This window comes from Gymnoscopelus braueri (assembly GCF_963280865.1).
Source record: "Gymnoscopelus braueri genome assembly, chromosome: 7".
NCBI lineage: Eukaryota > Metazoa > Chordata > Actinopteri > Myctophiformes > Myctophidae > Gymnoscopelus > Gymnoscopelus braueri.
The window spans coordinates 54,604,322-54,618,387 of NC_137608.1; the positions used below are offsets into that span (position 1 = coordinate 54,604,322).

At 43.1% G+C, this 14,066-nt stretch overlaps 1 protein-coding gene across 1 annotated transcript in view; it reads left to right on the forward strand.

Moving 5' to 3' along the window:
• Window positions 1-5,200: 5,200 nt before the first annotated feature.
• The window catches only part of naaladl1 (N-acetylated alpha-linked acidic dipeptidase like 1), a gene marked incomplete at both ends in the record, with an annotated part of 22,600 nt that continues 13,734 nt past the window's right edge, over window positions 5,201-14,066 (forward strand). The window contains 8 exons of the mRNA XM_080432666.1: window positions 5,201-5,406; window positions 7,046-7,218; window positions 7,768-7,895; window positions 10,724-10,843; window positions 11,571-11,763; window positions 12,293-12,386; window positions 12,505-12,609; window positions 13,561-13,646. Coding sequence (XP_080288792.1) covers window positions 5,201-5,406; window positions 7,046-7,218; window positions 7,768-7,895; window positions 10,724-10,843; window positions 11,571-11,763; window positions 12,293-12,386; window positions 12,505-12,609; window positions 13,561-13,646 — 1,105 coding nt within the window. The remainder of the gene's footprint in view (window positions 5,407-7,045; window positions 7,219-7,767; window positions 7,896-10,723; window positions 10,844-11,570; window positions 11,764-12,292; window positions 12,387-12,504; window positions 12,610-13,560; window positions 13,647-14,066) is intronic.

Sequence of the window (14,066 nt, forward strand, 5' to 3'; positions counted from 1 at the left end):
ATATTTATTATATTACACTCCAGAAAAACGCGGGGGAAAATCCTTGATTATGCGATGGAATATGCGGGGGTTTTATGTGAATTTATTTGTATGTGAATTTATAAATTTATTTTTTTTTGCTAAAATTGCGGGAACTTGCAAAAGTTGCGAGAAAATGCAATATATGCATGAACTTAAAAAATATGCGTTTTGATAAAAAAAAAGGAAATTTTCCTACACCCTATATGGTATCTCAAAGTGGGGCCCGGGGACCTCCAGCGGTCCTTGGGGGGGGGGGGGGGGGGGTTTCCAGGGGCAGCAAAATGTATAAATATGAAAATCAATTTAACCGCTTTGATCATATATACAGTAGCCTACACACTGACTATTTGAAAATAGCCGATTTACAAGCTCACAACATGTCACCAATGTGACGTGTTGTAGATCTGCTATTTTCAAAGTAATCTTGAAAATAGTTTAAATTAGGCTACAATACGCTTTGCGATGGAGAACTTCTCCAAACGATTGTTCAGGCTTTAAAACATAATATCAATCAGTGTGCCACTCAGGCAGGCTAGATGATGTAGCCTACATACTTATACTACATAATGCCTTTTACCACTTAAACGATCAATCAACATACAACAGGCAGGGTAAGAGAAAACAACGCTTAAACAATAACAGGCCAATATAAAAAGTTGAATCCCCTGATAATGTCATCGCAATCTAAATAGTGCAGTTCTTTTTCAACTGAGAAAAGTGTTTGATTACTTTATTAACAGTTTGTAAAGACAAGCACAAGGAAGTACAGTTCAATACAAGGTCTGTTGAGAGGATTTTAAACCCAAGCAAGCACTATAGCTTGTTTCCATTTGGGTCCTTTGTACTCAATTCATCAAAACATTTAATGACTGATATACATAAATATACAAATATACACTACTATGCAAAAACATCATATAAACGGGTAGAAATCGGTTTTGAAGGAGAGTAAGGATTCACATGTTTTTATGACTGTTGGTAGGGCATTATTCCACATTTTGGTGGCATAGCAGTAGAACGAATGTAATCTTGTTTGAGCCAAATCTGGGTTGAACGTGATTTGTCGGGCTCCCTCTGGTGTTGTGATTGTGGACGTCATTGATGTTTTTGAAGTACTTTGACAGGTACATGGGTGTCTTTGTGGTGTAGTGTAGGCTATCTTGTAGACCTGGCCCATTGCAAGTTGCTGCACACACTGGCCCTCATTTATCAACGGAGCGTAAAAAACGGCTTATATTTTTCCATATATTCGGCCGTACACCAATGTCAAAGGCACATTTATCATAGGATCCTATTCAGCCAATCCTAGCGTACATCAGGTCGGAGCTTTGCTAAATCTCACGTCTGAAAACGAGCGTCATTTAAATAACACGCCCTTAAATATTCTCAAAACGCCCCGATTTTACGACATGAAGAACCAGAATACGACCAAAGACATCATAAAAAGCCAATAAGAAAGAGTTCCCCCGCTCACCTCGACACACACGCCTCTCTCTCTCACACACACACACGCACACGCACACGCACACGCACACGCACACACACACACAGCTGTGTTTTTCATGTAATCCGTACCGTAGCGGTACAATCTTTGTCACGTAGGCTTAAGTTGTAGCCTACATGTAGGCTACAACTCAGAATCAGAGAACCAGATTTATGGGCAGAGTTTCCTCTTTTGTCAACCCTCAGGCCCTCAGGACCCTCTCAGGGGCCCTGATTCAGCCCCTTTTTGACTATGCTTGCTCCTCTTGGTACTCCAACACCTCAGTGTCACTGAAGACTAAGCTTCAAACCACCCAAAACAAACTGATTCGACTACTTCTCGGACTGGGGCCCATGACCCACCTCTCTCCCACTCACTTTGCCAGCCTAGGCTGGCTCAGGGTGGAAGACAGGGTTAAACAACTAAAAATGGGACTGGTCTTCAAAATTGTAAATGCAGATTTGCCCGAAATGCACCCTATACCCGCTTATCTGTCAAAATACCTCCAAAAAGTTAGTGACACCCACAGTCACGAAACTAGAGGGAGCGTAAACAACAATCTGGTACCACCCACCCATAAAAACAAACATGGGCAAATTCTCCTTCTACAGCACGGCCACCAAGGTATGGAATAGCCTAACCCCATCCCTCAAAAAATGCAGTTCGTTGGGCTCATTCAAAACAGCCCTAAAAACTCATCTTTCTGGAGGCCATAAGAGGAGGTAGTACCAGTTTCCCTGTAGACAGATGACCCCCCTCCCCTTTTTTGTATATATATATCTTTTTATTTTTCATGATGTTTGTTTTTTTGTACATAGTGGTATTTGTTTCTCTGTTTTTATGTTGATTTGAACTGTTTGGTTGCTACTATATATGTCTATGAAATTAATTCAAGGACCCCAACGGAAACAAGTCCGCAAGGACTTTTTTGGTCGGACCTTTTAGACAAAAGTATTATAAATGTAACTGTGTTGTTTTACATTCTTTTGCCCAATAAAAATTTCAATCAATCAATCAATCAATCAATCAAACAAACATGAATGACATATTATGATACCAATCACATCGCCATGAATGGAATACGTTTGTATATTAATTTATTTAACCCATACCGAGCAGTGCGCGTCCGAGTTACACTAAAATAAAGCTGTCATGTAGGCTATTCCCATTTCCCAGTGAGACTCGGACCGCCGAACGCGCGAGTCCCGTCCCGCTCCGCATTAATGAGAGATAGCCTGGAGAGAACATTAATGGATGAAGGCTGTGTGTGTGTTGGACCATGGGTTAAATGTCTGATCTCCCGGTGGCCATGAAAATATAACAGCAGCGCCGCTGCACCGGTCTAAACTCCCGAAAGTGCTCTCGCAGAAGCGCTCGTATATTTTGAAAATAGCAGATCTACAAGCTCACGACGCGTCGCAATGCGACACTGGCTTGTGAGCTTGTAGATCTGCTATTTTCAATGCAGCCAGATCTGCAATCTTATCTGAATGACTGTTAAAGCAGTTTGTTTAAATTACTTTATATAATGTTATATTTTCACAGGGATTAGTAGATATAGTAGATATACATTTAGGAGTGGATACATGTGTCCAGATGCTTGTCAGACAGTCAGACAATGCTGCTCCGCAGGTCTAGAATGGAATAAACGGGCGCAGCCAACGTCAACAACTGCTATCGACCAGACGTGAGATCTCAGCGTACGGTAGGCTGAAACCAACGTCAGGATATATTGATAAATGCCGAAAGGTGCGGTGATCTCGCCGTACGCCCATTATTTGGTCTGCACCGCGTTGATAAATGAGGGCCACTGTCCTCAACCCTGAGCTATTTAGTGTGGGGACATGCACTGTCCTCTTGTATTGGACTTAAATCCACAATCCTAAATGTCAAGAAAACCATCCCATCCCAGGCCCACAATCACATCCCTATGCGCCCAGCAGTGGGAGAGGAGTCCACATCAGACACCATGTGTGTTGCTGTCATGTCACTGGGCCATGGTGTCTGTCAATAATCTATTCAAATAAAGAATAAACTCCTTCTTTTTCCCAGAAGGATCAGTGGCTTATTGTTTAGTACAGCGCTACTCAACCCGCGGCCCGCGGGCCGCATGCGGCCCGATCGCAGCGTCTTGGCGGCCCCCTCATGGTCCAAACAAAAAGCACAGGATAAAAATATACATTTCCGTTCAAATATATGGGTTGCTAAAACATTTTTCAAAAACAAACAGACAGACATACATACAGGTGCGTCAATTGTTACAGGTATAATGCATAGTTTTCTATGCATTTCGGGTTTTTGGGGGGGTTTGACCCCCAAATTTTTCCGGCCGCGCGGCTTTGCCGCGCGCCCAGGATAGGTGTCTGCCACTGGACATACACACAACACAAAATAAACTGGTACAGTGAAAAGAATATGATGTCAAAATGTACATTTTCTTGTGCGTTACAAAATCGAAAAATCCAAAATAGGACCGTCATTTTTATGTGACCGTCACTTTTCACTGACAAACACACCACAAAGGCTCACCTAGCAAGACCTTTGAGGCAGCTGGAGGAGTTTAAATGGCCTTATTTAGACAAGTGGACAATGAGACACTACAGTAGCTAGTAGTAGCCGACACCAGGATTCTCTGCTAAAATCTAGATTCAAGGTCAGATTATCCCTAATCTGTTACAGATCATCCCTAATCTGTTACAGATCATATAGCCAAAGCTAAAGTTTGTGGTGTAATCTGCTCTTTCACAGAAACAATGGCATTAATAAGAGTGGCTCTCATACACCAGATGTGTGCCAAGGTGTTTTACCTAACTGAGCGATACAATAAATGTATAAGACAAAATAAAAAGTAAAAGAAATGCATAAATACAAGCCGCTTTATAGCGGATTGCATGTTTGCTGATGATGATACACCTACAGCGGTGTAACTTCAAAGCCACCTGCCTTATCAAGAGGAGATAACAGTCAAGTGTTAAATAAAACAATGTTCTATTCTCCTTTCCCAGGCGTGGCTCTTACTGACACGTTATGATCAGTGTTGCCACGTCTGATTATTATAAGCAACTTTGGGCTTGTTTTCTTTGTAACGTCACTTTAAATATTAGTAGTTGTGGGGTTGCAGTTTTTTGGGGCTTGTTTCTAAAGTCTAGTTGCTTATCTGGGATTCCTTCCTTGTTGTCAAAACCAGTGGTTCTCAAACATTTCCATGTCAAGGTTGTGCAGACTTAATTAAAAAAAGATTCCAAAAATGGCATATTGATTTTTTTAAATAGCAGATCTACAAGCTCACAACGTGTTGCATCGTGATGCACTAAGAGCTTGTAGATCTGCTATGTTCAGGTATATAAGGTTCAAGTGGTAAAGCTCATGTTACTGCGGATCCCCGTGTGTGTGAGTGTGAGTGTGTGTGTGTGTGTGTGTGTGTGTGTGTGTGTGTGTGTGTGTGTGTGTGTGTGTGTGTGTGTGTGTGTGTGTGTGTGTGTGTCATCAACACAGTCGCTTCTTGTGGGCTTGTTTTCAAACACCTGGTTGGTTGGTTGGTTGGTTGCTCGTTTCTCTCGCAAAGATCTGGCAACGCTGGTGGTGATTGGTTGTACCTGTAAAAGAGACAATCAGTGTCAGACAGACAGACAGACAGACAGACAGGTCATTCATAGAGATCTGTGGGTAAAGTAAAGGAAAGGAAGCAGAGGCAGGATGCTGAAGAAGCTGTTTTTAGGGGTGGGGTTTGTGGGGTGCCTGGCGGTGGGCATCCTGCTGGGACGCTACGCCATCCAGAAGACGAGCCCCCCGTCCCCAGAGACCCCGGCCTGGGTGAAGGAGGTGGCACGGGACGTGGACGAGGAGATGATCCGGGCCTTCCTGGAGGAGGTGGACGCCCTGCAGATACAGGAGAACCTCAGGTGAGTCGTCGTCTCATTGGCTCCACCGATCACGTCCAACCCAGATTTGGCTCAAAACAAGGGGTTCAATTTGTCCTCCTGCTTATGCCACAAAAATGTGGAATGGCCTACCAACAGTTATGAAGGAGTGCAAATCCCTACTCTCCTTCAAAACCGCTCTAAAACAGCTCTTACAGGAGGCTGCCATTCGAAACTGGCCCCTGTAAAAGTCAAAGCCTAGCAAGCCTAGCAAACTCTAATGACACTCAGATAGTTATTGTACTGAATGCACTGAGGACACTAGCTGTCACTGGTTGCCAGGTTTGCCACTTTTTAGTTTGTGAGGACACTGTAACCTGGTGTTTTTTCTGCATAGTGCTGGATAGCTGTGTACATGTGTATCCTGTTGTATACAGTTGTTCTTTATTGATGGTGTTTTCTATTGTTATTTCTTATCCTTTGTATTGCTGTACACCTTCCTTGACTCTATTCTGTAACTCTAACTGCTGTGCTGCGTCTGGGTGACTGAAATTCCCCTGTGGGATCAATACAGATCTCTCTCTCTCTCTGTGGGATCTCTCTCTCTCTCTCTCTCTCTCTCTCTCTCTCTCTCTCTCTCTCTGGGATCAATAAAGATCTCTCTCTCTCTCTGTGGGATCTCTCTCTCTCTCTCTCTCTCTCTCTCTCTCTCTCTCTGGGATCAATAAAGATCTCTCTCTCTCTCTCTCTCTCTCTGGGATCAATAAAGATCTCTCTCTCTCTCTCTCTCTCTCTGTCTCTGTCTCTGTCTCTGTCTCTGTCTCTCTCTCTCTCTCTCTCTCTCTCTCTCTCTCTCTCTCTCTCTCTCTCTCTCTCTCTCTCTCTGGGATCAATAAAGAGATCTCTCTCTCTCAGCCTCTGTAGATCTACAAGCGCTGAAAGCAATGTACTGTAGATCTACAAGCGCTGAAAGCCATGTACTAGCCTTTCAAGATTTTTTGAAAATGTTCAACAATAGCAGATCTACGCGGCACAAAGTGACGCACTGTGAGCTTGTAGATCTTCTATTTTTGAATAGCCAATTCACGTATACAATATGGATAAAGGGGTGACCATGTATTAGCACCTTTTGCTGGGGACCCCCTGGAACCCCCTCAAGGACCACTGGTGGTCCCCGGACCACTGGTTGAGGACCACTGCCCTAGAATACGGCATGGATGCTGGGGTTCAAGTGGTTAATATAATATACAACAACCGATACGTATTATAGGCCTTTTTTTTCTGGGCGTGTCCCTTGTATTCCTCAGAAACCCCTGCTGGGTCCCTGGCAAAATATATCTCCAGATGAGGGGGGTCCGTGGACCAATACATATTAATGTGGGGGTCCTTGACATGAAAACATCAGGAACAACATTAAGAAACAAGCCCAAATAAGTAACTCCACTTTAGAAACAACCCCCGAAAAAAAAGTAACCCGCAACTACTACTGTATACCAATATTTGCAAGCGACTAGACAGAGAAACAAGCCCCAAGTGGCTTATAATAAGCGGACTTGGCAACACTGATGTGTGTGTGTATGTATGTGTATGTGTGTGTATGTGTGTGTGTGTGTGTGTGTGTGTGTGTGTGTGTGTGTGTGTGTGTGTGTGTGTGTGTGTGTTCATGTTGTGTTGGGGACAGAGAGCTGACCAAAACCCCTCACATGGCGACCACTGCCGGAGACGAGCGCACGGTCCAGTACCTGCTGAGCCGGTGGACGGACCCCCACAGCGGGCTGGACCACGCCTGGAGAGAAGAGTACCTGGTCTACCTGTCCTTCCCTGACCCCGACACGCCCAACCGGGTCACTGTGGGTGAGACAACTAGCGCCACATCGCCACATGTTGTGAGCTTGTAGATCGGCTATTTTTGAGGGGGAAAAAAAAAGAGATATCTTACACCACAACCCCTTTAATCAATCATGTTGAAAAATCTTCATATATTTTCAAACATTTTTTTAAACTAGATTTTCAGGCCGCTAGGCGGCCTTCTAACCTAGTCCTATGTTGTGCTGATGAGAGCAATGGTCACAGAAGTATGGCCATTTGTGGTGTTAAACACGCATGCACTTGCAGCACCCAGGATCACTGTCATACTGTACCCGTGCGACCTTGTGTTCGGGAGGTAGGGGCAAAGATTGTTAATATAGGAAGATACACCATCACAATTTGAGCAACTAGAGGCGACATGGTACACAGATCCTACAAATGGTCTCCTAAGTGGGCGCCGGCGTCTGACGGCCTATATGTTTACCAATAGCACTTGCTAGATCCCGCGAGGTTGTGTTGCTGGGACAGAGAAATGGCGATAATAAAGTAGATTTTCTCCTGATTTGTCTCTCTGTTATGATGTTGTTGTTCCAGAGAGGCCGTCCGGGGCTGTGCTGTACACGGCTAGAGAGAAGGAGAAAGGCTACGGACCGGATCCCGATCAGGACGACCCAGATGTCGTCCAGCCCTACGCAGCCTACAGCCCTGCAGGACACCCCAAGGTAACTATAGCAACACAACACACCCCCCAAAAAAACACCCCCAGGTAACTATTGCAACACACCACACCCCCAAACAAACAAACAACCTACAGCCCTGCAGGACACCACCGGGTAACCCTAGCAACACACCACACCCCCAAACAAACACCCCCTGATAACTATAGCAACACACCACACCCCCAAACAAACAGCCTACAGCCCTGCGGGACACCCCCAGGTAGGTAGAGTACAGTACTAACCACACCCCCAGGTAACTTATCCAACGACAACGAAATATTCTACGTTTTGGGTCTGAGAGTCTAAATCTCATTAAAAGGTGGTTTTGTGGCTCAAACGCCGAATAAATAACGGACCTTGATAAGAAAAAGGTTGAAAACCACGTCTTTAGACTAGAGTAACAATGTAGAGTTGTGTTGTCAACAGAATGTCTGAACTTCCTGTGATGTGATGCCTGTCAGGTGACAGGTTATTATTCTGCTCTATAGCTCCAAAGGTCCAAAACTAAACAACCCCTGTGTGTGTGTGTGTGTGTGTGTGTGTGTGTGTGTGTGTGTGTGTGTGTGTGTGTGTGTGTGTGTGTGTGTGTGTGTGTGTGTGTGTGTGCAAGCCTCTGGTTAAAGGACAGGACATAGACAGTCAGTGTTGCCATGTCCGCTTTATAAGTGACTTTGGGCTTGTTTTTACTGTAAAGTTGCTTGTAAATATTGGTAGTTGTGGGTTGCGTTTTTTCTTTTTTTTTTTAAATAGCCGATCTACAAGCTCAACGCTTTATGGAAAATAGCCTAAGTATGTAGGTTTAAAGTGCTCATGTCGCTTCTTTTGGGCTTGTTTTCATAGACCTGGTTGCACTGACGACAGTGTACAAATATCTACCATAAATGTTGCAAAATTGAGAGCTTGTAGATTTGATTTGAGCATAAAACTCACTGATGTTTGGACCTGTAGCATGTAATCCACACATGTAATCCACACATGTAATCTGAATGATTTGAAGTCACACAAACAGTGAAGTCACAGAAAAAATGGATCTACACACTCACACACTCATGTAGATCGACATGCTTATGCATTTTAAAACTTTACATTTTGATGCCAATACTTTTGTACTTTTACTCAAGTATATTTTGAATTCCGAACTTTTACTTGTAACAGTATCTCTACATTGCAGTTTTGATACTTTTACTTTAAGTAAAGAAATTGAGTACTTTTTCCACCACTGCTCAAGTCAGATCTACTTCACATAACCCTTGTAGGAGCAAGGATAGAGAGGATCTAGGACAGGGTAGAATGCAATAATAAATAATGGATTTGTATTAAATACCTAGTTGTGTTTCTGTGTTGGTAGTGTAGCTGACCGCCCTCATTTCTCCAGTAAAAGAGGTTTGTGACACCTGAGAGTAGATTTCAAGGGTTTATTTCACCCTGGTTTCTGACAATAAACAGACAAACATTCCAAAATGATCAACCGGCATTTAAACAATAAATAAACATAATGAACTAGTGGTTACATAATAGCAAAGTAAGTCAGTAATCAAGACATAGCAAACAAAGTAAATATAAATAAATGTAGAAACAAAGGCTGACATTGGTCATGAACAGGAGTGAATACTGAGGACTGAGTGAGGGCTTATATAGGGACACACCCAGACTGTGATTGGTTAATGAGGGCTTGTATAGGGACACACCCCCGCACTGTCATTGGTTAATGAGTCAAGTGGTGATGACAGACACCTGTGTGTCATTGACAATGATGAGTGAACTGTCCTTCAGAGGCTGCCACTAGACAACATAGAGCATAGAGGACATTCTCAACAGATTGTATTTACAATGTTTAGTTTAGTTTAGTTTATTTAGCACATGTTATATAAAAACAAGACCAGGAGACCTGGTTCTGCCAGACCCAGACTTTACATGACGTGTCAGCCTGTGTCTATGCCCATGTATGGACGAAAGGGGGACAGACTTTTATGGCTGGGGCCTAAGGACAAAGTGACCAAAACCTGTTTTTTGTCCATGTATGGAGAAAACAGGTACAAAACATGCCCATGTATGGACGAAAGGGGGACAGACTTTTATGGCTGGGGCCTAAGGACAAAGTGACCATGCCCATGTATGGACGAAACAGGTACAAAGCCTCATGTAAGCCGACCCCTTGGGTCTGGCAAAAATGAAACGATATATATCAAAGAAAACAAGTTGCTGTGCGAGGAAAGGAAGAAGCCTGGAGGCTTATTTGGAATCCTTTACTTAATGGAAGAGGTCATTAAATAACTTAGATTAAAAGTTCAATAAGAACAATACAAAATAATACAAGTTTACAAGGGGAGCACATAAAAACAAAAACTGCATTAAAGAAGAAAAAGACACAAAAAAACAACATTTGTAATGATTACACATCAGAAGTAAATTATATGGACCAGATAATGTTTTAGATATTTCTTAAATATTGGCAAGGATAGTGAGTGATGCATCTAGAGAGCTCCACAACTGAGGGCCTTTACAAGGCTCTTTACATTTGGGTAAATCTCAAAGTGCTACAATAAGCATTTGCATAAAAAACATCACACCACTATAAAATGCGAGCCGAGGATTGTGGAGAGACTAGTTCCTTGAGGTAGGAAGGAGCGTTGCCGTGGATGCACTGATGAACAACCTGAGATGTCTGACAGCCCTGTTGTTGGTTTCTGTGCTGCTTTCAGGGGAAGCTGGTTTATGCTAACCAGGTTTCTGTGCTGCTTTCAGGGGAAGCTGGTTTATGCTAACCAGGTTTATGTGCTGTTTTCAGGGGAAGCTGGTTTATGCTAACCAGGTTTATGTGCTGCTTTCAGGGGAAGCTGGTTTATGCTAACCAGGGCAAAGTCAGTGATTACCAGCGTCTGAACCAGACGATGGACCTGAGAGGAACCATCGCCATCACCAGATATGGAGGAGCGGGAAGAGCCGATAAAGTGGGTGGACCAATCAAAACACATCATTGCTGTCCAATCAAAACCCACCACTGATGTCCAATCAAAACACACCACTGATGTCCAATCAAAACAAACTTTTTGTTATAAAGCTATTAGTGAAAATAGCAAGCTCACCACGTATTGCAACGTCACTAAAGTAGTGTGGTGGTGTTTACCTGCAGAAACACACTGTCCTCTCGCTGTATTTTGGTGTTTTCACTGTTTGTTTTGGTAGACGGGGAATAAAGCGAGACAGCAGTGTGTTTCTGCAAGTAAACACCACCACCACAATACTATATAAAACATATATATATATATATATATATATATATATATATATATATATATATATATATATAATTTATATATATATGCGCGTCGCAGCGCGACACGTTGTGAGCTTGTAGATCTGCTATTTTCAGAGCACAACACCCGAGCACAACCAAACATAAAATGACTTGTCTTTTAGTTTTACTGGATCTCTTCTCCACTAGGTCACTCACTAACATTTTAGTCTAGTTTTTATTTATTGACGAAATTGTCAATATATTTAGTCTTAGATTTAGTCATCATAGCTTAGTTTTTATTTAGTTTTCGTCAGTGAAAAAAGGTAGTCGACCAACATTTTTCGTCATAGTTTTAGTCGACGAAATCAACAGTGCACCAAAGGTACCTTTTGGGTCTCAAGCTTAAAAGCTGCTTCCTGTCCTTCATGTCTGTCCCTCAGGCCATCAACGCGGCCCCCTACGGTGTGAGCGGGGTCCTGGTGTACACCGACCCTCTGGACATCAACGACGGCCTCATGTCCGACCTCAACCAGACCTACCCGTACTCCTGGTACATGCCCCCCTCCGGGGTAGAGCGAGGCTCCTTCTGCACCCAGTACGGAGACATGCTAACACCCTACCTGGCTGCCAGAGGTAGCTATACAACATGTCCAATATGTCCTACCGATATGTCCAATACAGAGACATGCTCACACCCTATATACCTGGCTGCCACAGGTACTGTAGCAGAGCTAACATGTCCAATATGTCCAATATATGAAGACATGAATGAAACTACGTATCTCTGTTCTAAGCTAACACATAGCACTAAAATGACAGTATGACTTTAACTCAAACTAGCTTTTATTCTTACATTATGTCCCCACTAATGAATAATTAACAATGAATAGTGTATACTAATTAAAGGAGTAGTTCACCCCAAAAAAAAGACAATTACACACCGCCTTGAATTCATGGCGATTTTTAGTTTTTGTCGTTTTTGTCCTGAGACAACAATTAGACTCGGCCGATGACCCAGTCATCAAATTATTGGCTCAGGAATGCGACAAAAACTAAATAATCTCCATTAATTCTAGGCTTCGTAGTTGATAGAAAATACGATTTTTTTGGGGTGAACTTCTCCTTTAAGTTAGTTAAGGCTGATCACGGGTCTGTTTTGCAGAGAACACCTACAGACTACCAGTGGAAAACATTACCGGGGTCCCGCCTATTCCAATCCAACCAATCGGATTTGAGGACGCCTTTGCTTTGATCTGGTACGTGTAGAGAAAGTCTTACTTCTTGGATTGGTAGGCTGCTATAGCCCCCCCCCCCCCCCCCCCGCATCATGATTGGTTATTATTGAATTATCCTGCATGTGATTGGTTGTTGCAGTGCTTTGGGCGGAGCTGCGGCCCCCCCCGAGTGGCAGGGAGCGTTCAACTGCACCTACAACCTCGGAGCTCCAGGATTCACTCCTACATCTCCCTACAACAACAGGTAGAGTAGAACTACATCTCCCTACAACAACAGGTAGAGTAGAACTACATCTCCCTACAACAACAGGTAGAGTAGAACTACATCTCCCTACAGCAACAGGTAGAGTAGAACTACATCTCCCTACAACAACAGGTAGAGTAGAACTACATCTCCCTACAGCAACAGGTAGCGTTGAACTACATCTCCCTACAACAACAGGTAGAGTAGAACTACATCTCCCTACAACAACAGGTAGAGTAGAACTACATCTCCCTACAGCAACAGGTAGAGTAGAACTACATCTCCCTACAGCAACAGGTAGAGTAGAACTACATCTCCCTACAACAACAGGTAGAGTAGAACTACATCTCCCTACAGCAACAGGTAGAGTAGAACTACATCTCCCTACAGCAACAGGTAGAGTAGAACTACATCTCCCTACAGCAACAGGTAGCGTTGAACTACATCTCCCTATAACAACAGGCAGAGTAAAACTACATCTCCCTACAGCAACAGGTAGCGTTGAACTACATCTCCCTATAACAACAGGCAGAGTAAAACTACATCTCCCTACATCAACAGGTAGATTAATTAATATTTGGAGTAAATGAAGAGAATACTATTTAATCAAATAAATGAAAAAAGTAATTGAAAAAACACGACCCCCTCACACATTAGAAGGACAATATCAGTCACCAGAACCAAAGAAGGGAGTTTTCAATGAATCTATCATGGTTAAAATGGAGTTTGAAGTTACAATGGGTTGGTATACTGTAGGAGGGGGACGCGTCTTATAAAATGAATATGAAATATCTAAATACTGAATCAAGCAACTTAAAAACTGTCTGGGGTGAAACACAAACGCCTGAGTAGACGTTAAAATGACCCCAGACATGTTTGAAAGTGAAATATCCCTAATAACCAAGAAGAAAAACCTCTGTTTGCTGTGTGAATGTGAACCCTCTGTTCCAGTGATGTGAAACTGGACATGTACAACCGTGGAGAACTGAAGAACTCCTCCAACGTGATGGGAGTGATCCGAGGGAGCGTGGAACCAGGTGAGTGATGTTTTGAAGATAATGCTAAATGATGGACGGGATTGGACAAGCCGGTGCTGATTTACGGGTAAAATTCAGGGTTAGGGTTTGACTTAGGGTAACATTTGGTTTAGGATTGGATTTAGGTTTAAAATGACAAATAGCCAAAGCCATCCAAATTCATAGTAATGTGAGTGTACTGTCTGTCTGTCTATTATAGTCGACTAAATCTACAGTTGATTTAGTCGACTAAATGTACGTTGGCGGTGCCTTGATGGCGTCGTAGTGCCTGATTTTACACTTGGTTGCATGCTGACAATAGCAGATCTACAATTTCACAACGCGTCACGCTGCGACGCGTTGTGAGCTTGTAGATCTGTTATTTTCAGAGCGCAACACCCGAGTGCAACCAAACATAACGTCTTAGTTCTACTAGATCTC